Here is a 26,097-nt window from a genome sequence, read left to right as displayed (position 1 = left end):
ACAAGCCAAAATAAAGCTGCTTCAGGTCACTTTGGAGGTAGGCTGTTTAAATTATGCATGCGTCCTAAGAGTCCGGAAGCCACACCAAGGCCACGATCCAGTCCTACGGACTGGAGCACAGCTTTGGCGCAACTTCCGGACTCTTAGTACGCAGGCATCATTTAAACAGCATACCTCCAAAGTGACCCGAAGCAACTTTATTTTGGCCTGTCTGTATGTGGCCTTAGTTATGTTTTTATTCATTCTTTGAGACTAGTACTAGTTCCTGAGAAACTACTGGCAGTGTTTCTCACTATGATAAAACACACTTAACAGAAATATTTAATTCTGATGATAAATTCTTCAATGTGCAGTCACCATTCAGTCACCTGCTGGTATTTTTTGCAAACACTTCTCTGCATCTCAGACCTCACATCACAATTTGGAACTAAGGTCCTTGGGATCCTCCAGAATTCCAATGTTGTCATAGATCTCAAAAAGTGCTTGTTTCTCCAACCTCTGTGGGTTGAGAGATGCCCACGTGTGGGCGAAATGAAAGATTCTCCTACTGCACATCTGGTGAGCCTCAAGAGCAAGAGAACTATGGCTGAATAAGCTTCATGTAGTTTGCAAAAACAGAAATGTAACTGCCTCTAAATTAGCAAGTTACAAAAGCACTTCCCTCTAAAGAAACGGCATGGCTTTCGAAAATGACTTCTTCCATCTTAGAGCCAGTTTCCTCTAATAACTTCTAAGAAGACAAGCCAGAAAAGGGTATTGCCACCAGAGCAGTGCACTAAACAAATAATCAAACTTCCATGTAAGTGCCTTCTTTCTTACATCCTTTCTTAGATTTCGATAGTCTGAAGGTTTCAGAAGGAAGGCTAATGGCACTGCTCAGCAGCAGGACCTTTCCTGCTAAATAAAGACTCTGCCACTGAACTGTCTACAGAAGATCATATGGTCATTTGTTTACAGAGCCGTCTGGCTGACTACATACAATGTTTTCACTACATTTTGAAACACGGACATCATTATAAAGCTTGGTGCTTTTACACTGCATCAAATAACTGGAGAAGCGAGGAAATAGGGAAGAATAATGGAGTAGAAAATACTGGAGGTAATGTATGAAGCAAAAGAGACAGCTAGCAAGTTACAGTAGATATGTTCCTCATCTTCTGCTGCTGTACATTTTGGCTGCTTGTCCCCCTCAAACTTTACTGAGATTAACATTAAGCATGCGCTCTTCATTCTGGTAAAGTATTGTTGTTGCTGTTGTTAAGTGGATTTTTTTTAAATGTGTTTTGTTGAAACTTTTATATGTATTTTGGTTTAGTTGTTGGGTCACTTTGACAATCAAACACAATCATATTCCTTCTGTGTATTATGCTATCATAACATATACTTTGGACTGAATATTTTGGAAAGGAAACATTAAAAAGTCAAAACTAAACAGTTCCATTTTTTTTACAACAAATCAAAAACAGTTTCAAAAAGAGAAGACTTTCCATATGACTTCTTAATATCTAAATGACTTTGCTTTGCCTTTGTGGACCTTATTTTCTTTACAGCTTCTAATTTCAATTTCTTCTGAATGACCCTTTTCCTCTTAGTACTGAACTCTGCTTTGGTTTCCAATTATTTACCCCCTTTACACAACTTAAATATTCAGTTCTTGTATATCACTGATGCAAGGTCATCTGCAAATCTGAAGGACTGAAGGAGATTAACTTGATCAGTCAAGACAGTCATATCATTTTTGCTACATTCTGTGACTCTTTCCCCTTAAATGGAAAGGCCAAGAACATTCAAAGACAATAACTCATGTCACAAGAAGCAATCTTACTTTTAATCTCATAAAGTCATAGCAGAAAAACAGCCCTCTTTCATTTCTTCCCATGTGCGAAGCAAAATTAGCTATGTTGCTTTCTTACCTTGTTACCGATTGCAATGATCAGATGTTTTGGAAGCTCAAGGCTACCGAAGCAGTGAGGGCACTTTTCCATACGTGCAGCAAGTTGCTGATGCTCACGGATGGCTTGGCTCCTCTGCCTTCTCTCCTCCACTTCATTCTGTTCACCCTTTGCCGCTTTGGAAACAAACATGTCATCCAGAGTGTAGTAGTCTCTATCCGTTTTATCTGAAAACTGAGCAAAAGCAAAATTTAGCCAGTTAGGACAGTACTGAAAGTACAGTACAACACAGGACAGATCCCAATCTGAATGTTTATATTCTGCATTAGACAGGCATATCTGGCAACCATAGTCTTAAGACCCTGGCCATTGACCAGCATGCATGGCATAAGCAAAAGAGATCCTGGAGACATATGTAGTCCCTAAGGCTACTTTCTCTGGGCCCTGAACCCACCCCATGTTTTCTTGGATCACTTTTTCTGGGAGGGAAATCCCAGACTGCCTCACTTGAAGTCCTCCAGGAACAGTAATTCACCTTTTAAATTGAATATAGCCTACACACTGCTTTACATCTAAAAACCTATTTTGGAAAAGCAAATTGAATTTGCATTTACTTCCAGCTTTTTCCCCACCAGGAGGACATTTTTGGAAGCAACTATAGCCCCAGAGGATCCAGGGGCAGAAGTTAGGTAAGCCTGCTTACCTAACCCTGCAATACAGGTTTGTTGCTATTGTTAGTTGCCCTCAAGTCAGCTTTGACTCATGGGGACCCTGTATATGAGGCATCTTCAAGTCCCCTCTCCTTAACTGCTCTGCTCAACTGCTCCAGGCTCAGGACTGTGATTGAGTCTATCCATTTAGAATGCAGTCTTCCTCTCTTTCTACCACCCTTCACCTTTCCTGGTATTATTGTCTTTTCTAATGAGTCCTGCCTTCTCAAGATGTGTTATGACAGCCTCAGTTCAGTCATACTGGCCTCCAGGAAGAGTTCAGGATTTAAGACATAATAACAAAACAAGAATCTAGGGTGACAAGGAGAGAAAATATAGAAACAAAATGGAACATGCAGAAGATGGAGCCACAGGAATTAACAGAAGAAATCTGCAGATGTCAGCAAATTAGGAAGGGTAGAAGAGGGCAGAATCAAGATAAAAATGACCAGAACAAGATTGGGGATCTGGCCCAAAAGTAACAAAATTAATTTCAGTAAGAATAACTGTAAAGTACTACATCAAGAGAGGAAAAATGAAATGAACATCTTGGGAAGACATGTGGCTTGATAACAGCACATGTGGAAATGAAACAGGGGTCTTAGTCAACCAGGAGTTAAACATGAGTCGACAGTGTGGTGCCATGGCTAAAAAAGCCAATGCAATTCTAGGCTTCATCAACAGTATTACAGGAAAGTAACAGTATCACTCGATTCTGCTTTGGTCAGACAATGTCACCCAGAATACTGTGTCTGGATCTGGGCGACACACTTCAGGAAGAATATTGACGAAGAATATTGACAAGCTGGAAGATGTTTAGAGGAGGGCCACTAAGATAGACAAAAGTCTGGAAACCAAGCACTATAAGGAATGTGGGTTTTTCGGGCTATGTGGCCATGTTCTATTAGAGTTTATTCCTCTTATAGAACATGGCCCAAAAACCCCACAAAAAACTATGGATGCCGGCCATGAAAGCCTTCGACTTCACACTATAAGGAATGGTTTCAGAAGCTGGGTACATTTTACTTGGAGCAGAGAAAACAGAGATATAGTACCTCTGGTACAAATTTTCTGTTAAAGTCGTTATGTCCATCATAATACATCAACTTCATTAACTGAAGGTAGCCAGCTATCTGTGCTGGGAGGGTAAAAATTGTTAAAGAGTGGGATACACTGCTTCCATGCATGGTGGAATCTCCATCTTGAGGTTTTTAAACCAAGGTTGTTTGGGTATCTTTTGAGAGTGATTGCATGACAGGTGGTTGGATTAAATGGCGTTTGTGATGCCTTCAAACTTTAAGATTCTTTTGATTATCTGAGAATAACCTAGGTCATGTTAAGTTCTTCATACTAAGGAACAATCAGGAGAGTCTGCATGAAGAAGATACTGAATATCTAAGTGAGACTTCAGGCAGACTGAATGAAGGCCAGGAGGGGGAATTGCAGTAGCTTAGGAATGATGACTTGGGGGAGGAAGGTAATGGAAAGGGAGTCAACCCTTTATGTAAAGTTCTTCTGGGTCTTACTTCAGGAAAATCAGCATCAGAAGAAAGAAACCTGGGAAAACATTCCCATTTTCACTTGCTTCACTATTTTGTTCTAACCATTAATAGCCACTCTTGAAAATATTATTATTAGTATTATTATTATTATTATTAACCTTTATTTATAAAGCACTGGAAATTTACACAGCCCTGTACATACAATCTTTTTAATTGGGTGGTTCCCTGCCCTCAGGCTTACAATCTAAAAAGACACGACACAAAGGGAGTGGTCTTCAACAAAATTAAGAGGATATTACATTATTATTTCTCAGAGGAAAACTATAATGTATTGGAGAAGAGTGATATGTTCTAATCTGTAATACAATTCAGGTCTTTGAAACATTTTCATGAAGTTTCTATAGAAACCACATTAATGCTTCCCAGAAAGCTTTTTAAAATGTACAACGTAATCCATACAAAGTGTGAGAATTCACAGCATCTTTGTTACCATGCAATAAACTTCATCACTGATGAAAATACTACTTTAGATTAAAAAATTATACAAAACAGACTTGTACATTCTGGGAACAGTATCAAAAGAGGTTAATCTAGCTATCATGTGCTTTAGAAAAAACAAGATATATCTCATTTCCATCATTATACTGACAACATAATACTTAATTTTATCTTATACACATTGCAAAAATAATATCAGATAGCATTGTTTACTTACGCCAACAGAGTTTAACATTTGTTTTTCATTTGTGGTATTAATTCAAATAATTTAAAAATGCAATTAATAAATTTTAATGTATAACTGAAAAGGCCACTTGTCCTTGCCCTAACTGTGTACTCACTTGTCATCACTACATGAATGCTCATCTAGCCTTATTTAGATGCAAGAAAGTGAGCAAAATCAAAATTACTCCATCCCTGCATTCATTTTATTTAGTGATATTTTGCTATCATGTTTTGTCCCCTATATTGTGCCACCCAAAGATGCAATACAAAGATTGTGTTTGCCAACTCCTTTTTCTGTGCATTGTCAAACAGATTTGTCAATTTCAGTTTGCAATCTAAAAAGGTTCTGTCATGTTCAGTTGCTTGCTTCTGAAAGTAATATGAACCTAGCAAAATTAAGCCATTGTACTGTCACTGTACTTGTCACCACAGCGCACAAGCACATCTGTGTAAGTATGCCATACATTTGTTATTGTGAGAGCCAGTTCTCCAGCCCTGCTGGAGCAGACAAGTCACCTGTCTAGCCCAACATCTAGTATGTCACAGTGGCCAACCAGATGTCAAAGTTACTCCACCATTTATGTCTCCTTTAAAATGTTCTTCGTTGGTTGCCTGAGAATGAAGACACTGAGATAATCAAAAGATTTCCTAGACTTTTGCTCAGTCATCCATCAAAATGGTGACTTCAGTCAAGAAATCAGAAGAAGACTAGGCCTTGAAGGAACTAGATAAGACAGTCAAGTGTAAAGTCAGGATTTTCCATGCCATTGCATTTCCAGTTTCTGTGTATGGCTGTGAAAGCTAGGCAATGAAAAAAACTGATAAGAAAGTTGTCTCATTGGAAATGTGGTGATGGAGGAGAGTTCTACAGATATCATAGACTGCAAAATAGACAAATAAACAGGTTCTAGAATAAACCAAGCCTAAACTTTCCCTAGAAGCCGAGATGACTAAGCAGGGACTGTCATAATTAGGACATATTATGAGAAGACATGACTCACTAGAAAAGATAATAATGCTTGGCATGGTAGAAGGCAGCAGGAAGAAGACTCAGTCAAGGAATCCACAGCCCTGAGTCTCCAAAACCTGAGCAGGGTTGTTGAAGACAGGGCGACTTAGGGGTCTCTTATTCATTGGGATGCCATAAATTGAAGTAGACTTGAAGTAGTTAATATCAATCAAATTGGTGGCCAAATTAGTCTGTAGTAACTAAATAGCACCAAATTCCACCATTTGAACTATGCACTTCATGATATGTTTCCATTTGTTTGTCCTGAATCTTTTAACAATACCTAGTCTCTTATCCATGTGTAAAACCATAATTCCAAATATTAAATTGGTACTGTATTCTCTTCTACATGTATTGTGCTTTGTAAACAACAATATACAGGTAAAAGAATTCTAGGTCAAACAACTTTCTCCATTCTGGTGAGAAAAGTTACTCTGAAGTACAGAAAGAGAGAACAGGAGATTTTTTTTAGTGTCTTCCATTTCATTAATTTATTATTTTTGAGAAAATATCATAAAAGAGAAAAAAATGAGAGACCTTATCCTTCAACATAAAAAAGGAAACAGCAGAGCTGCTGAGACTAGTGCAAAAGTAATGGCCAAGTAGTAGTGAACTCATGTGGAATATTTGTACAGATCTGGTCACAATAACTTTAAAGAGATACTGTTTAACTGAAACAGATGGAGAAAGACCTGGAATAAATACATTAGGATGCCAGTCTGCGAAGTAGCTAGATCTCTAGCGAAACTGAATTAATTCCTTTCATTTGAGTTTTCTGTTGTCTTCACTTCACTGGAAGTATAGTGATATGATAGCCTTGTTTAAATATTTGAAGGGATGTTATATTGAAGAGGCAGCAAGCTTGTTTTCTGCTGCTCCAGAGAACAGGACTTGGAGCAATGGATGCAAGCTACAGGAAAAGAGATTCCACTGCAACATTAGGAAGAACTTCCTGACAGTAAGGGCTGTTCGACAGTAGAACACACTCCCTCGGAGTGTAGTGGAATCTCCTTCTTTGGAGATTTCCTAACTTTTATTCAAAAGACCCAGTGCTGCAGTCAAAACCTTATGAGAGGCCCTCAAAAATAATATCTGTAATGGAAAGCTTTGTTTCTTGAGGTAGGCCATTGCTACCAGTTTTCTTTTTCTCTTCCCAATAGTACATGCTTTTTAGTTTAAGAACAGACTGGCTGTCCATCTGTTGGGAATGCTTTGATCGTGAATTCCTGCATTGCAGGGGGATGGCATGGATGGCCCTTGTGGTTTCTTCCAACTCTATGATTCTATGATTCTATCTCATCAGATTATCTAGGGGTACACTGCAACAAATGCATAGAAGTACTACTATTGGATAGCATCCTCAAGTGCAAAATTTACCAAGACTTTTATTTCTCCTTCTTCCAGTTTTCAAATGTGATTATGGTTTTTACAAAAGTTTATGACACTAGAAGAGATCATTAATACACAGAGATGAGGAAACAGCAACTAATATTAAAATACCTGCTTTTGAACAGGAATGCTACCTCAAAAAAAAAAAAGGTAGAGAAAAGGCCAAAACTTATATAAAATCCTGTAACAACACATACTTGCGTATTTGATTCTATTTATTACTACAGTTTTGTAACTAGTTTTTCATTCATCATCTTTCGGCAGCTGATGTAATTCTTCCTTGCATTCACCCACTGAACTTTCATTTCTTCCAGTAATAACACTAACATAATCATAATTCACGATACATCCCATACATGAATGTAAGCAGAGATGCTGCACTCTGAAAAATTGCCAGAACAAAAAAAAGGTATATAAATTGTGTAAACTGGATCAGTGCGATTTTAAATTGCCATGGCAACATTGACATCATCCATTTTAGATGGCAGCACTTATATTTCAGGAATGTAGTACTCCAAATATATTACAGGAAACTGACAAACTAGAATACCAGGGGTATCTGTGAATAACAAAAGGTTTCAGCCAAATAGACTGGGAATATGAAAAGAACAATGCAACTATTCTTGATATTCACCTTTAAAGAAAACGAATTTTAAAGAATGACACGTTTTACTCTAGTCTTAATTAAATACTGTAATGATAAGGTTTCATTATGTAAATTTCCTTGTTAGCTGTTTAATCCCCACCATAACTGCTGACATCTGAGTTTGCTTACTAATTCATTTATTAATAGAATGCCTGCCAATAGTTTCTTCCTACTGAAATAAAAAAGCTGTTCTATTAAACAGTCATATTCCACTATGATTTTTATCACTGATGTAGATTAGGATCCAAAGTAGCCAATAGAATAAAAGGAGAAGATCCACTAGTGCTGTTCTACAAGAATTTCTACAAGAATCTGCCAGCACTGTATCAGGCAGGTTCTAATCTAGAGCACCTCATATACAAGCAGAAGATGATCTTTCTATTTCAGCTTTCATGCAAGATGCCAACTGAATACAGAATTCATGCTAATTGATTTCAGCAAAGTGCAAGCCCACATGATTGAATATTGGAATATACCCTATGATCCAAAACACACTGCAGAAATAATCCAGCTTGAGACAAAGTTATCTGTCCTGACTCAATGCTAGGGAATTATGGGAATTGTAGTTTTGTGAGACATTTAGCCTTCTCTGTCAGAGAGCTCTGGTGCCACAATAAACTATAATTCCCAGGATTCCCTTGCACTGAGTCAAAGCAGTTAAAGCAGTATCAAACTGGATTTTTTCTGCAGTGTGTTTTGGACTTATGTTTTCAATAAATAGGTAATAAAAACAGTACATAGTTCTATTACAGGCACCTAGAAAAGAGTGACTATGGCATTCAAATAGGACTATGAAATACATACTGTATCTATGCAGTGGTGGAACCTTCTGTCTGCACATAATGTATTGTGGAGAGGAAGCCTTGCTGCTAGAGATACTGCTAAAGAAAAGCTACAGCTAATATTTCTTCATTTAAAACACACACACACACACACACCAAGGAATATTTTAAACACATCAGCTAGGCAAGATATGATCTCCCAATAACAGCAGATCAAGAAAATGATGGGCTCTGCAATGGAGGGAGATTCGTAGTACAATACCAAGAGGGTTTCATTTCCTAACTTTGAAAATATTTTCATTTTTCTTTATTAAAAAATATTTATTCAAAAGATCCAGTGCTGCAGTCAAAACCTTGAGAGGTCCTCAAAAATAATACCTGTAATGCAAAGCTGTGTTTCTTGAGGTAGGCCATTACTACCAGTTTTCTTTTTCTCTTCCCAATAGTACATGCTTTTTAATTTACAAGTATGTAAAAAGCTGATTATTTCAAGACTGTTTTATTCCAACATTGCCCTGAACATTCACCAGTAATTTCTATAGAGCATGAAAACCATCTGCTTAGATAGGTTTACATACAAGTGAAATCTAACAGACTCCCATGCTGAATGCAGAAACACAGAGACTAACCAACAGTATAATGTCATTAAAAAGTTTTTTAGTTCAGCCAAAAATAACATAAAATAAAACCTTTTTAAAAGAACTGGGATACAGTAAATCAAAGAAACAGAATAAAATCTACTATGAACTGGCCTTCAGCTTTTGCCAGAAGAAAATGTTTGCTCTTTAAATAAGAAATTGGAGCATCTATTGAGTGAGCCATGAGGCCAGGTTTAGCTAAATATTCTTCAGGATAAACGGACCTTTGTGTTTGTTTATGATTATTTGTTCTGTATTTCCGATCAGGCAAATATGTGTTCCAAAATACAAGGGTTTTGCCATTTCAGATTAAGCTTTAGTATATTCACTCATATCCAGTCCTTTACTACATCCAAACAACAATTCAGTACTACAAGACCTTCCTTGCAATGGCATTACTAGAGGGTGCAGACCACACCAGGTGACACTCTAAAGGGGGGGGGGGGGCAACACCACTGCTCCTCAAACACCTACCTTTTGGCAGAAAGGGGCTGTGGCATTCACCTGCTTACCTTTAAAATACTTTAAGAGATGGTGGGAATGGGGTGAAGCTCAGTGGGAGAAGAAATGAGAGACCCCAGAATTTTTTTAAATTTTGATTTTTAATTAAAAATTTGATATAAAAATATGTATTTTTTTAAAAAAAATCCAATTTCAACCAAAACTTCACTATGTATACATAAATACATTTGGGTTGTGTATATGATAGTGTAAAATTTGAAGGTATAATTTTAATTTGACATTCAGTAATATGGGAATTATGCTTTATGAGTAACATTAGCGCAAAAAAGCATTACTAAGGATTCTATATGGTGTGAAATGGGAGGTCAGTTGAGGGGTAACACCTTGAGTTATCACACCAGATGACACTAACCCTAGTGACACCACTGCTTCCTTACCATCATTTGTAAAGGAGAGATAGAGTTGGGTATCATCAGCATACTGACGACACCCAACCCCAAAGTTCAAGATGACCTCTCCCAGCAACTTCATGTATTCAGCCAAGAGGCTGAATGTTTCCAGAGTGTGGTACTGGGGAACTGTTGTTCAGCCTTTTGACAATCAGCCTGTAGGGTTCCACAGGGGTCAATACTGTGCCCTATGCTTTATAACCTTACCCATTCCCCCACAGCAGGTGGGTGGATGAGAAACCTAAATATAATTAATTAAGGGGTTGTTTTTTTTAGCCTAAACATAACACAGTTGCACTTTTTGACCAATTTTTCTACTCTTGATACAGGCACACCAAAGCCAGCAATCAGCAATCCAATCAAAAAGATGAATGAAAGTCCTGTACAATGCTAAAGGGCCACTTTTCTCATATTCCAGGAAAAATATCCTTTTTAGACTTTTAGCAATTTAAAGATGACATTCATTTCAATTGATATGTTTTTCATTTCTTTCCCAAATGAAAGCATGGAACAGAAAGTCATTATTTGGGTGTCAATACTCTGCACTTCATTAATAAAAATGACAAAATAGTTCAGAGGCTGGCCCTAACTGGAGAAAAAAAATCAAATCACTACTTTTTCATTTTAAAGTTTGACTTCAGAGTTCAGACATTAATATTTTAAGAAGCAGTGTTATAAGAATATATTACAATTACATACACGCTGAAAGCTCAGTAAAATGTCTGGTGCACTAGAGTTAGCCTAGGAAAATCTGGATTTAAATTCCCATCTAGTGGTAATGCTTACTGCGGGACTTTGGTCCAGTCACCTTCTCTCTCTAGATAACACTGGGGCCTTTTAAGGGATTTTAGAGGAGTCAACATTTCAAGGCTTTTACCTGGCAAGGAACACTAGAAAGCCAAGAGTAAATCTCTTTATCTGTTCCCAAATCCCGAAACACTGTTTTTTCCCCTCTCTCTAAATATGATAGCCAATATAGGATGCTATTTCACACTGATTTAAGACAAGATGGATCAGAAGCTACTGGTAATCTCGGGGTGATAGCAAGAGCTATTGATTTCCAAACATTCTACAGAAAATTAAAGGGGGGGGGAGATAATGACCCTTATGCTAACTGCTCATCTATGAAACATTAACTGAAAACCTGTAAAATATGAATATTGGTTGTCACATGCAGCTGTATTGGCCACTTTGATTTTTGTTGTCAGAATATCTTAGATTTAGGTTAACATTTGGAACATAGTGTATGAAAGCTGGGGATGTAGTCTTCACTATTTAGCAACTGCTTCTGATTAATACATGTCAAAGTGTTATGAAACAATCTACATGGCAGAAGCCCCAATTCTGTCCACATCTGATTTAAGGCTTAGGTTTCCTTTGCTTGCCCAGGTTTCTGTTTCCCATGAAGGCTTGATCACACCCAAATACATCTTGCTTTAAAAGAGAAAAGGTGAGCTAGGACAAAGTGATCTGGAGCAGAGAAGTGGCAAGGACAAGAAAGTGGTCACCATTTTCCCTACTCTTTGCTTTTCTGGTAACAGATATTGGGGATTGTAGTGTATATCCAGCAACATAAGAAAGACCATAAATGCCTACCTGTGCTTTAGAGCAAAAGGACCTTAATCTCAACTGCCATTTTGTTTACATTTGACAATCAGTTTCATAGCACTGTATCACAGAACATTGTTCTGTCGGAGGCTTTTAAGTAATGCCAGCCATAACTTGAAACCATCTTCCAAATTTCTAGAAGGGAAAATCAAGCTTCCACTAGAGCAAGCTTTTAAGGTTAACATATGTCTCACACAACTGCATCCACATTGCAGAAATAATCTAGTTTGCCACCACTTTAACTGTCATGGCTCAATGCTATAGAATTCTGGGAACTGTGAGACATTTAACCTTCTCTGTCAAAGAGCTCTGGTGCCACAACAAACTACGATTTCCAGAATTCCATAGCACTGAGCCATGACAGTTAAAGTGGTATCAAACTGGATTATTTCTGCAGTGAGGATTCAGCCTAGGTTTCATGGAACACCAAGTTTCCTGGAAATTACCACTATACAAAAAATTAGGGCTACAACTCTATACACTCCTATCTGCATGTAAATTACTTTAAAGAGAACAGGATTTACTTCTAACACACACAGGATTATTAAGGAACATGACCAGGTATTCTTTAAATGTATTATAAATCCTGAATACCACAGGATGGAGGGAGTGATTCAAATGCTCATCCATACAAATGAAATGCCTCACATATTTGTAAAATATAATTGAATGAATCATAGTACTAACCCAGTTTTCCTGAATCTTACAATATTCACTTATAGGCATGAAGATATTTTAGCCAAGTCCAAATTACAGTGCATCCATTGATCTAACAATTGGATTAAGGACTTTTAAAGGCTTTCCCCCCCAAAAAAGTAAGGAAATTGAAAATAATTGCTTAAAAAGTATTGAAAATGTTATTTAACTTTTAACATAAATTCAAACATATCAGTCTTACCTTTGATGCCATTCTCATGAAAAGCTTATTTTGATCCTCTGCTGTTCTCATTTTTTCATTTCTGACCAAATCCTTCAGGCTCAGATTATCGTCGTCTTGAAAATAGCGAACCCTTTCCTTGTCGACATGAGTATTGATCTGAAAATGAATACCAAGAAATGAAGGTTAATTTGGTATGATTTACTAGCTATTTCAAAATGAATATTACTAAAAACTGTATAGGACTAAACAATTCCAAAATCAGCACTGAATTTTACAAAATGTTACACCTTCAGAAAAGTGACTACAAACTGATATAAGAAAGAATTCATAATAATTTCTCATCAAAACCATCACCACAATGGCCTTTTTAAAAGGCTATTGAAAGTATCAAAACAGATAACATAAAAGCAAATACTGTTGCACCGAGAGAAATGAACTGGTAAGTATATTCACAAATCACAATTCTTATCATTTCCTAGGGAGATATTCCTGACCTGGCTCAACTAGCCATAATGGACATGAGAAAAGAATTGGAGCGGGGAGTGGAAGAGAACTGCCACTTTCCCTCTATTTTATAGCATTCTAAAATGGTTTAAACACTTTCTTACATGGATTTTGGTGTTCATGGTCAATTCTGCTCAAATACATTATCAAATATATTCTAAGAATTGAAAATTTTAAAAATTATTACACAAACACACATACCATCTGCTTTTTCCTTCTTTTGCCTGTAGAATCGAATGAGTCTCGTGACGTATTAACAGGCCAAGCTCTCCCAGTTTTGTCAGTTCTAACCAAGACAACTTCATGATCTTCTTGAAAGGCTGTGGTCTGTATCAAAGTATGAAAACAGGTCAGACAACATAAGAGTTTTGTTTTGTTTTTAAATGAAATAAAATATGTGCCATATTTTCATTTAAAGAATGAACACATCTTCTAAACATAGCAAGATGGAACCAGTACACACAAGTTATTCAGAATTATGTTTCCTTTTCTATGTTTAAAATAGCCGCTTGGTTATAATTACATTGTGAGCGGCAGTATATCACAATAAATTATATACAAAAACATCTTTTCTTTATAAGGTCTCAAATTTTGCAGTTCATCTATATTGTCATTAATATATTCCATCATTAACTGAAATGTAAAGGCATGAGATTTAACATTCTATCTTAAATCCAAGGGCTTTCAGTCCGATAAGTTATTAACTTTTTCCCATTTCCTCAGAAATTGTTGCTCAGTTTTCCCTTTTATCACCATTGTCAACTTCAATTCTTCAAATAATTCTGTGCTTATTATCTTCCAATATCTAGCAAATATCAGGCGAGCTGCTGTAACCAAATACAAAATAACACCTTCTTCTTGTTGGTTTAGTTTTCCTTTTATATCTTCTGTAATATTTAGTAAAAATAGTTCAGGGTTTAATTCAAATTCGATTTGCATAATATCCTTACTTTTGGCATGAATCAGATTCCAGAATTGAGACGCTTCAATACACTCACATATGATAATAAGATGCACTGGGTTGTTTACATTTCCAACAACTGCTATCTTTGTTTCCTCTTATCTTAGCCAATTTTAATGGTGATAGATGCCACCTATCAAATAATTTATAATAGTTCTCTATTAGGTGAGCACTTTCAGTAAATCTTAAATTTTTCATCCAAACTTTTCCCCAATTTTCTAATGTTATTTGATGAGTAACTGTTCCTAACAAAACGATCTTAGAACCAAGTGTCTTTTTTTATTAAAAATACTTTTAAATATTATTATTTTGCTTTCTGCTATTATACATCTTTTCTAATTTTACAGTTATATGATACCAACATTTTAAAGTAGTTCACTTTTAAATCTTGACAAAGTGTGAATCTGTTTTTCTCCAAGATTTCTTCCAATGCTCCAGTTTTATTTCATGTTCAATATTTTTTGCCCATTTTATCATTGTACTTTATCTTTAATAATTTCTTCCTTCACTTCTTGATCTATTAGATATTAGTTGAAGCTTGTCATTTACCATTTTCCTTTTTTCAACAAGATTTTCTCTGTATTCCTTCTATTTCCAGTTTTTCTCTTAATTTCATCTTAAACTTTTTCACTTTTTGTTTTTTATTTGCCATCTTCTAAAAAAGGCTTCTTGCAGGAAGATCCACAATGGTATTCTTCTGTGTGTGTGTGTGAGAGAGAGAGTGTGTGTGTATTGCATCTTCCAAATCATCAAAAACACTCACCTAATATAGTGATCTTCAAATTCTTTGTTAATTTTTCGCTACCATACCCCCACATACGCATGCCAACCAAATCTTAAATTGAAGCCCTCTAATTTTAGCGCTGTTTCATTTTCTAAAGATATCCAATCTGTGATCTATGTTAATCGACTAGCATAATAATGAAATTTAATGTCAACAACCTCCTCTTTCCTTAATATCTTTCATTTCCCTCTGGGTTTTTTCCCTGCCCATACAAATTTCAGTGTATTTCTTTGTCAAGCATTAAATGGTGGTTTGTTATTATTAGCAAGTTCTGAAACAAAAAAATCATTTTAGGTACAATGTTCATCTTAATTGCTGCTATTCTTCCTAACAATGATAAATTCAATTTCAACCATTTTTATTTCTCTTTTAATTTATTTCAGACTCTTGTTTCATTGAACAAGATATACGTTCTGGTGGACACACACAAGGAGCTCTCCTGGTATGAATCTGTTACTCTTTATATTTGCATAAATAATAAATGATAATCAACTAATCTTGTGGCAACTTTAAAAACTAACAAATATGATGGAAGCTTTTACAAATTAAGAGGCCTTTAAACACATCGGATATATTATCCTCAGCTTCAGGTTTATACACATGGCAGCATGGGATGGGAAAAGAAATGCAAGAAATACAAGCTGTGACAATGACATTAATAATATTGGCCACTCACACAATGGTTACTGCTGGTAACACAAACATCTTGGCACTAGATAAACTAATGAACATATGTAGGTTAATGAGGGGGGAAAATCCTTTATCCTAATTCAAGCTGTGGGAGTAGAAAGAAATGTCTTGATTAATTTTAAATCAGCTGTTTCTTTTTCCAATGTTCCTTTCAAGTTCTAGTCTTCCATTGAGGTTCCTTTGCTCAATAATGATTACTTTATTATCATTTATAAGGTCTCCTGGGAATCTGTGTTTTCCTTATTGGTTTTTGAACCCTTTAAGTAGTATGAGTCTCACTATCTGCCCTGTGTCCCATCCTTGGAAAAAAGGTGGGATATATATGTGTGTGTATGTACATGTATATGTACTTTGGCCCTATTATGAGAAGGCAAGACTCACTAGAAAAGATAATAATGCTTGGTAATGAAGAAGGCAGCAAGAAAAGAGGATGACTGTATTCCAGATGGAGAGACTAAATCAAGGAAACCACAGCCCTGATTGATTGATTGATTGATTGATTGATTGATTGATTGATAATACATATGTGTTTTTATATAATCTCCCCTAGTCTTTCATGAAAATATGGAAGAAAACAAAGTAATACTAACCGTGTGCCCAACACTGAAGCCATGGCTTCAACTGGTTTGTGAAATGGTTAAAAGTACCTTAATACTACAAATATATACTCTAAATGGGGAATGGGAATTTTGTGACACTCTAGCTACTACTGTACTTCAGTTCCCAGCATTCACCAACAACTGCCTAGGGCAAATTGTAATTGCAGTGGACCAGCATCTGGAGAGTCTCTGGCGGGATACAAACCGCCATATAGTACGTATAGGATATGTACTAGGGTTAGGAAGGGGCGGTGCTTCTGCACCCCCCTAACCCTAGTACGTATCCTATACGTACAAGATGGTGGCACCCCTTCCACATGGGCGCCGCCATCTTTACGTACTGGACGCATAGCGTCCAGACGTGTCGCGGCGCCTATGACGTCGCGAATGCGCCAGCGGCGCCTCGCGACATCATAGAGGCGCCGCAAAAAGAAGCTCTGAAATGGAGCTTCTTTTTTGCTCCGCGCGGGAGCCGCACGGTTTGGCTGCTGCAGCTCCCGCGCGGAGCAAACGGCGGCAGCGGTTTGTATCCCGCCTCTCCCATTCTAAACGATTACTAGCACTAGAGAAGAAACAGAATTTGCCCTATGGCAGCCAAGAGAAAACCCCTACAGTTGGTTTATTTGTTTTCAAAACACAGCTAACAAGGGCCAAGCATTATATCTGAATCGGCTCTAAGTAGTGCAGTATTAAACATCAGGGAAAGTATCTGCAGATGTATAGAACAAAAAACAAATATAAATAAATAATTTGAAAATAACATAAGCCTCCCACACATTAATTAGAAAACAGAAACTCATTGTATGCTAATTGATTAAATTAGCTGTAATAAGGGGAATGTTATCAAAACTGGATACATTAAAACTGACTTTGTCAGGTTTGATAAACACTGATATCAATCTCTATCCAAGCCATTTTCCGCCAAATAAACAATGTGTCCACCTCACATCTGCTATACCAGTAATGACAGCTTGTCCCTGAAAGGTCTAAAAGAGTATGAAAGTTCTGTGATTATGAAAGCAGAGCTCTAAGGTCTTGATTATATTTTTCATGAAAACCAGCACAGAAATAATGGATAAAGAGGTGGGAGGGGAACACATACACGCACAATCACACCAAGAGACAAAGCTAAACTCTGGAATGCACATTGTTTTCCCTCTTATGCAATTCTCCTCCACCATCTTTGCTAGGTTACATTTGCACTGATGCAAATAGGAACTGTTGTAAGCCAGACATTGAAACTAGAATGACTAGGAATATTGTTTTGGATTTCATTGTAGTTGCTATTGTGTACACACAGCATGAATCCATTGTTAACACCACAAAGGAAACAGGGCTGGGCAAGAAATACAGGGGAAACAAGCTTACCCCACAAGGCCTGTAACTAATTTGCAAAATCAAGGTTTGCAGATATCCAGCATTTACAACCGAACCTATTCAAATGCAATAATCTATAACCAGGGTTAAAATAGATATAAAATTTAAAATTACTGTAAATAGTATGCTGACCTAAGTCTTCCTTTCACAAGCTCTGGAATCAAGTTTCTAAATGTGGGCCATCTGCATTCATCATATCTTGCCAACACCAACATGAATACATACAAATTAAGTATTTGATTACTAAAATAGATGGTTATTCAAGAGTTGTGTATATCCCTCAAGTCAACTTGAACTGCTGAAAGTGTATGGTAGAGACACTCATCAATTAATGCATTTCAACTCTGAAAAACCAAAAATTAGAATCTCAAAGGATAGTGTGTTATCTGTGCAGCTCCAAGAGAAGAAGACTGATCCATAATTTAATAGCAGAAAATGAAAGGACCCAAAATGTACACCATTTAATTAGAGAGCAGCCATTTGACACTGAGCAGCTGAGCAAAGGGAGTTGACAATAGCCTGATAACTTTGTAACTGCCAACTATTAAAATGCAACTGCTTCCCAATATTAAATGGCCAAAGTAAATGATAACAGTTGCAATAGTCTTTTGCAGGAATGAAAGGGGGAGATATTGGTGCTTTAAAAAAGTTTAAAGTTAATGAGCAGATTATATATTGCATGAACTATACATGATGCGAGGACAACTGCAGTTCTCTACCAAGAAGTAAACAAATTAATCCAAACATGGTATCACAGAGCCATTATAAGTGATATCCGCAAATAGAAAAAGAAACTAGGTTCGATGTCCTTAATAGCTAGATCATTCAAAATAAAGTACACAATTTCCATTAAGACTCTTAGCTGTATTACACATCTGAAAGACTACCTCCTCCCATAAAAGCCTGCTTGACATCAGAGATCCTAAGCAGACAGGCTTTAGCATGTCTCACTACCCTGCAAAGATGGGTTGATGTGACAGGACTGTCTCAAGCAGCAGCACCTTGAATGTGGGACTCTCCCCCAAGGGAAGTCAGGCTAATTCCATTCTTTTGAAGGTTCTGGTGAGCAGTTAATACTGTACAGTATTGTTTCACATGTCCTTCTATCTTTAAAACTAGGGTTGGCTGCTGTGGTTATTTTGTCTGTGCTTTTAAAACTATTTTTGAAAACTATATCTGTTCTTTGGAATGGACTGTCTAAGCTTGCCTTGAAATGCTTTGGTAGCCACAGGGCAGTCCCAGTTATCAGTATAGACCTAAATAGTGATCAGAAGGAAGGGATTGGAAGTTCTGTTGAAAGCAATATTGAAGGCATTTCTTCACTGCCCAAATGTTCCTGTCTTCCTCTGTTCCCAATGCAGCTTCTGAGTTTAAATGAGATCACAGGTTCTCAATCTGGGAGGCAGGCACCCCCAGAAGGTGTGAGATGGAATTTTAGGGGGTGCAAAAAAGGGTGGCTTCTGTACTTGAGTCACAAGTCATTTTTTTGAACAAACTAGAATCTAATTGCTCAATTTAGATTTGCAATTTATACACTGAGCGAAAACCTTTTTTAAAAGTTCAGTTTCTTCACCCACAATACTGTACATGATTTAATGTGTCGTTCAAAAATTAGAAATTAGACCTTTTCATCTTTAAATGTGATACTGCTTTTGTAGGGGGTGCAAACATTAATCAAACATTTTCTAGAGGTGTGGGGCATAGAAAAGGTTGGGAACCACTGTGTTAGATCATCTAGAGGCTTGTGCTGTTTCTTTGATACCAATTCAGCCTGACACACTATGTATTGTATTGATAGCGGCTTTACTGTTTTATTGAGTGTATTTTATATGAAAAGGTAGTTTTTTATCTTGTAATGTTGTTTCTATTGTTGTAATCCCACCTCGATAGGCAGGGAGAGGCAGGAAATATAAATAAATTATTATTATTATTATTAACCTTTATTTATAAAGCGCTGTAAAATTATTATTATTATTATTATTATTATTATTATTATTATTATTATTTGCACTCTTTAGCCAGAGGGAATGTCCCTTCAGTACTTACTCTGGATGACCTCTTTGTATTGTGGGCCATCTGTACCAATTCCCAGCTGAAGTAAAGTCTAAGGGGCCAGAGGCTAAAACAGCCTTAGACATATCTGACAGTAGCAACCATAAAATGAGAGAATACACAATTGCAACAACTAGTGAAAGTCTCAGGTAGAAAAACTGATTTCTTCCAAAGTAGAATGTGAATCTGAGCAACCAGGTTATTACAGCTCTATGGTGTACAAACAAGACTTGGCCCCTTCATGCTTTACCCTAAGCAATAAAGCACACAAGTGAATTTCACTGGCCTCAGCTGTCAGGCTGCCATCAGCCAGACGTACTTAAATATGCACATATTACAAACTGTGCAGTTAATTGAAAGATCATCCACACACCCCAGATGCATTGGAAGAAAGCCAGGCATCTTCATCTAAGGAATTTAGCTTAATTACTCATCTTAAACTGTGTAATTACTTTCATGAAAATGTTTTCTTTACATTCTGGATACCATTGACTAATGAACCTTAGAACACCAATTACACATACTGTTATACTGATGAGCCTCTTTTATAATGGCTTTTCAAAATTTAAATCATTCCTAATTGTACTACACTGAATCAAAAATGTCCCAATTCAAGTTTAATTAATATACAGTGTAGGTTTTGAAAATGGGGCAGAAATGTTGATTTTATAACTCACCCTCTCTTCACATGGGGCATGCCTCTTGAGAGGACAGTAACAATCAGAGTAAAAATGAACAAAAGACTGTCAATGTAGCTGCTGCCAACTGGGGGGGGGGGGGGAATAAAAAAGAAAATGGGAGTAGCCTGTTCTTAGGGAGTTAGTAGCTGACTGCAGAATCTTGCCGACTGGGTTATCAGATTAGAGTTTAGATATAAAATCAGGATGAGAAAATCTTTCAGCCTGAAGCCCTAATTCAGCTTCACAGATGCTCTCACACTGACATTCCCCATCATTGAAAGCAAAGGCAAAATGGTGGAAATCATTACTCCAGGACATTTGAGCTTGCATTTTTGATGTTAGTAAATAAGCTTGATGAGAGGCTTTTCAGCCTTTTAGAAAAAAAGTTAAAGCCCCATACAAAAACTGGGAAACCACCAAATTATGATGAAAGGGGAACAGCCCTCTAGGGAAGCTTAGAGAGTCAAAGTCAGACCACTGAAGAAATTGTTCTTGCCTGAAGTTCCCTGTCTTTTTACAGAAGAAGGGGCCATGCTAAACTGTAGAAAATTAATGTCTGGATATAGAGGGAGGGAACAGAAAATAGAAAGACATGAAAGATAAAGGTTGAGAATTCATCAGTGACTTTCCAGTTCTTCCACTGTTATGTATTATTTCTGAAGTTATGTCTTCAATTAATTTAATTTTTAATTCAATATTGGATTCATTTACAGTATGCTTTCATGTCTCAATACAACTGCCCAATACTATGCATATTTCCTTTACTCAGATGGAAGTCCCACTGAGTTAAGTGGGCTCATTTCCAGGTAAGTGTCTCTTGGTGTAAATGGTTTTGCTGGCATCAGCCAACACTAGGTAAAATGCTTGCTCTGCAAAGCAAAAAGATGAGAACCAGGGTTGGCAACACTGGAAGTCAAACTTTACAACACACCAGCTTTAAGCGCTTGTGGAAAACAGAATCAAAGAAAAAAGTTGACAGTCTGCTTTGCCTTTTCTAAATATCAGTGGCAATCTCCAGACCACCCCGACCCCAATTAAAGACTGAAAACATTAGTGTGTGCAAGTATATAGGGCAGTGATGGTGAACCTTTTAGGGGTAGAGTGCCCAAATTAAAAGGTATTGCAGAACCTGCCCTCTGGGGACAGGACTTTTGGCTTCCAGGGGCAGGACGTCTGCCCTCCAAGGGCGGAACTCCTTCCCCCACCCTCCCGGGGGCAGGGGGCAAGAAGAGGAACAGGCACAAGCTTAAGCCCCTTGAGAGTAGGGACTTGTTACCCCTTCCCTCTGTAATGACCCAGGAATCTAGATGGTGAATAATGATGACAATGGCAAGTGAGGTTTTAAACATTATTTAAGAAGTCTGTTCTCAAGACTCTCACAGTCACCCAAATCTATATTCTTAACAATTTCTCTTCGATGAGTCACTTGTCAAATTTCATAATTTCCCTCCTTATCCATTTCATTACACTTGCAGATATAGCTCACCTGCTACTGCTATTTCCATTTAAGTAGTTTTTTTCCCCTTATACATCCATTCCACTGCTTAACTTTCTCAAGTTGTCATATATATTTAACCAAAGTCTCTATTATGGTGCATACATCAACTCTGTGCAGTGTGTGTGAGCCTTGAAGTTGCCTGTCTAGTAATGGCGACTCCACAGATTTCATAGGGTTTTCTTACGCAAAGAATACTCAGAAATGCTTTGCCTATATATTCTCTGAAATGTAGCCTACAGCACCTGGTAGTCATAAGTGATCTCCGATTCAAATAGTAACCAGGGTTGGCCCTGCTTAAGTTCCAAGATCAGATGGTATCTGGTGCCTTTAGTCATCTTGCATGATCCTTAACTTTCTAACTGCTCCCACCAGTTCCTTCCAATGAGGATACTGAACATAAACTACTGCATTATTTAAGTGAGCACCTGTGCCCGATTTAACTCTAATAATTCCCTCTCCCATATCTGATTTCAGCCATAGTTCTGACAAAGTCCTTTATTATATCATGAAATTTTTACAAGGTGACTTTATTTCTTCAAAATGAACACAAATGAAAAACATACTCATCATTATGTTTGCTGCACAGCTTTTAAAAACTAAAAGAGACATAAATTTAACTGCTTGGTGTAACAGATAAGTTTAGGGACAACAAAGATAATCCTTTAAGCATATTTAAGAAATTGAGATTATGATGCAGAACTGCACAATTCCATTCTCCCTCAAAGCAAGGCTTCCACTTTTAATTACAAAAAGGTTGTACTTGATGTCAACTAAACTATCTAGCCAAATTCATTCTAGATTTGACCAATCTTATGCACAGTAAGACCTACTGAGTTCAATGGAACTTTTTGGAAAGTGTGTAAAGCATTGTATTCTAAGGAAACTAATTAGACTTAGCAGTAATGAATATTGATGGAAACATCATTTACTGAGATTCCCCCTTCTTGCCCATTCCAGATATTTTGGGATTAAAAGTCCCAGTGTCAGCATCCAGCATCACCAACAGGAGTTTTAATACCAACACAGCAGGAGGGTACCAGGCTAATGGAGTGTGCCCCAAATTCAGTTATGGAGGGAGTCAGATGTGAAATTCAGTATGGCCTCCTTTGAACTAAGATATCAGCTGAAAAGCAGTGGTCCCCTCTGTGCATGCTTTATTTAAAGAGAAAGAAAGCTAGAAAGTAAGTATGCTGAAGCTGTTATTCTATCTTATGATAAACAGGATCTACATTAATTTCATTTTGCAATTCCTATCACACAAGTTTTGTCCCAAGATGGAGCAGCCTAAGACATCTGGCTTCACCTAAAATCATTTTCAGACAAAGGAAATATCCAGACACCCATTGTGTGTGACAGAATACAAAAAAAGGAGGAGGAGGAAAAGGAGGAGATTCTTTTCTTCTAATCTTTTGATACATAACCATAATTTTACAAAAGTACTGTCTATGGCACAATAAATTCTCTAATCCTCTTATGAGCCCAAAGTGACTATGTTCCAAAATGACTATTAACTGCGCTCTGCCTTTTTATTTCCAAATACGCACATCTCTATTTTAAACAAATATGCATGCATAAATGCATATAAATATTATCTTCATGACTCCTATTTAACTTTTCCAGAAATGCTTTCTTTTGAGACTTTCATTAAATTAATTTGCTTCTTACAGCTTATACATAATTATTAAAGAATGATATGAAAATGACACACTTGAGTCTAGAAATTTGATTTTGTTACTTTTGCACTGACACAGCAATGAAAGATGAGACTCTTTTTAAAATGTAGTTACTGAATTTAAAAAATCCAGCTCTTTAGAAAAAAAAATCTACAAGATAATGGTGAATTCAAAGACATAGCTGTGTTAATCTGTTTCAGTGTAAAAAGATATAAAGGAACCCTTTAGCACCTTGGATAGACCTCAGAAAAAGAAACAATACCATGCACAAGTCAACTTCACAGCTAGTTCTCATCATTTGAATACTTACACTAAAGGTGTGACATTTCCTATGCTTCTGGGAGAGAATTTAGTTAACTGATCTGATTGATGTTTGTTTGTTTCCTTAAAACCAGAGTTTTTGCATAATGAAAATGGGGTGAATGGATGTGGAACCCAAGAGCATGATATTATACGCACAAGATAAATACATAGGAGCACTGGGTAGGGTGCTAATAGTCAAGGAAAAGTACTAGTACTATTTATTTATTTGTTCATTTGACTTTTATCCCACTTTTCTCCCAGTTTGGGGATCAATGTGGCAACTGGCACCGACACATGGGTCTCTTATTCATTTATTGGAATGCTATCAATCGGGATTTGCCCAGAAACATATATTAATCTCCCTCCCCACATACACATCTAAGAATTTATGACTCTCAAATGTTATTTTCTTTTATGGGGCCAGGACAAGGAGGCCTTTGGGGAAAAGAGTGTGACAGTGATACAGACATATCCATAATGCCTTCTAATGATAGAACCCATCACTGATGTTATTTATGCTTTCAATTTGTATTTCAATATTAATATTTCAATGCCATATTCACTGAATTCCAACACAAGAGATCCACTCCCTTGAGAGCAAAATGAATCTTTTCTTACCTGAAAGCTCAGAACTAACAATACAATACAGTAATTAGGGTGATTTATGGTTCCTAGTTTACCCAAACTTTAGGTGTGATGCAAACACACTAGATACCAGTATAATTAGGAGGTGTGAATGCAGATAATTAATAAAGGTATCAATTATTTTTCCTACTAGCATGGTATTATTTGCTTCCAAAGCTTTTTGTTACTAACTTCCTGAATACCCATGGCCATATATTTATTTCAGTTGGCTCACATTTTTATGCTGAATTTCTGAAGATTCAAGACTTCTATCATGTTTGACAAACAACAAAACAGCACCTCCTTAAGCACCGTATCAATTAAATAAATGTTAATTAATAATCCACTGTAAAACTATCTGCAAATCTACAGTGATGTTATAATATATATATATATATATATATATATATATATATATATATCACATCACTGTAGATTTGCACAGCACTGTACATAAAAACAATAAATATGTAAGAGTAAACCTGCCTGTGATGTATAATCTAAGAAATAATTGGATATTACATATAAAATACATAGCAATACAGGAAATGGTTCAATAAAACAGGCAACAAAAAAGAACATCAAATAGCAAGTGACAATCACACAATGCCTGGGAACGCTTCTCTGAACAGGATGGTCTTCAACTCCGTTTTGATGCTGGTTAAAGAAGTGATGGCCCTTGCTCGCGGGGGAAGAAGGTTCCAGGAGTGAGGGGCAGCGAGTGAAAAGGGGCGAATCCGGGATGGGGCAGAGGAAATCCTGGGCTGGGACAGCCGACCTTAACTACCAGAACGGAGGGTCCGAGTGGGAAGGTGAGGAGAAAGAAGGTCTGATAAATAAGGAGGGGCCAGCCATGGAGGGCTTTAAACGTTGACAGCAGGAGCTTATACTGAATATGGAAAGGGAGGGGGAGCCAGTGAAGGGATGCCAACAAAGGAGAGATATGGTCAGAGCGGTGGGCGGAAGTGATAATGCATGCAGCTGAATGCTGGACAGAAATTAAAGGACGGAGGTGAGAAAGAGGAAGCCCAGCCAGGAGGACATTACAGTAATCAAGTCGTGAGATCATTAGGGCATGGACCAGGATCTTGGCAGTAGAGGCGGAGAGATATGATCGGATTTTGGCAATATTGTATAAAAAGAATCTAGAAGCCTTGGCTGTGGTCTGGATCTGAGGGATACACGACAGAGAAGAATCAAAGATAAAACCAAGACTACAGGCTTGCTGGACTGGTTGAATAGAAATGTTGTCCACAGAAACAGAAAAGGAGTGTTGGAAGGTGGACTTAGGAGGAAAGACAAGAAGCTCCGTCTTGGACATGTTGAGCTTCAAACGCCAATGGCGCATCCACTGCGAGACAGCTGTGAGACAAGACGAAACTTGCTGTTCAAGCCTTGGAGAAAGGTCAGGGGTGGAAAGATACAACTGGGTGTCATCAGTGTACAGATGGTAGGAAAAACCAAAAGAGCTGATGAGTTTACCAGTGGACAATGTGTAGAGAAAAAACAGAAGGGGACCCAGAAAAGAGCCCTGGGGAACTCCAACAGATAAGGGAACAGAGGACGAAGTCTGACCTTCTGTGACCACTGCAAAAGATCTGTCTGACAAATAAGATCTAAACCAGTCGAGAACAGAGTCTGAGAACCCAAGATCAGAAAGTA

The 26,097-nt window shown here is 37.2% G+C and overlaps 1 protein-coding gene across 2 annotated transcripts in view; it reads right to left on the bottom strand.

Moving 5' to 3' along the window:
- The window catches only part of LOC149319982 (pre-mRNA splicing factor CWF19L2-like), an 82,167-nt gene that overhangs the window by 16,896 nt on the left and 39,174 nt on the right, over positions 1-26,097 (bottom strand). For both annotated transcript variants that reach the window (XM_089512715.1, XM_089512716.1), the window contains 3 exons: positions 13,396-13,521; positions 12,709-12,846; positions 1,914-2,126 (listed from right to left, as the gene is read on the bottom strand). In XM_089512715.1, coding sequence (XP_089368841.1) covers positions 1,914-2,126; positions 12,709-12,846; positions 13,396-13,521 — 477 coding nt within the window. The remainder of the gene's footprint in view (positions 1-1,913; positions 2,127-12,708; positions 12,847-13,395; positions 13,522-26,097) is intronic.

This window comes from Sceloporus occidentalis, unplaced genomic scaffold (genome assembly GCF_023333645.1).
Source record: "Sceloporus occidentalis isolate IW3139 unplaced genomic scaffold, rSceOcc1.0.p SCAF_2, whole genome shotgun sequence".
Taxonomy (NCBI): Eukaryota; Metazoa; Chordata; class Lepidosauria; order Squamata; family Phrynosomatidae; genus Sceloporus; species Sceloporus occidentalis.
Note: the sequence above shows the minus strand (reverse complement) of the source record. Positions and strands in the feature narration are given on the sequence as shown.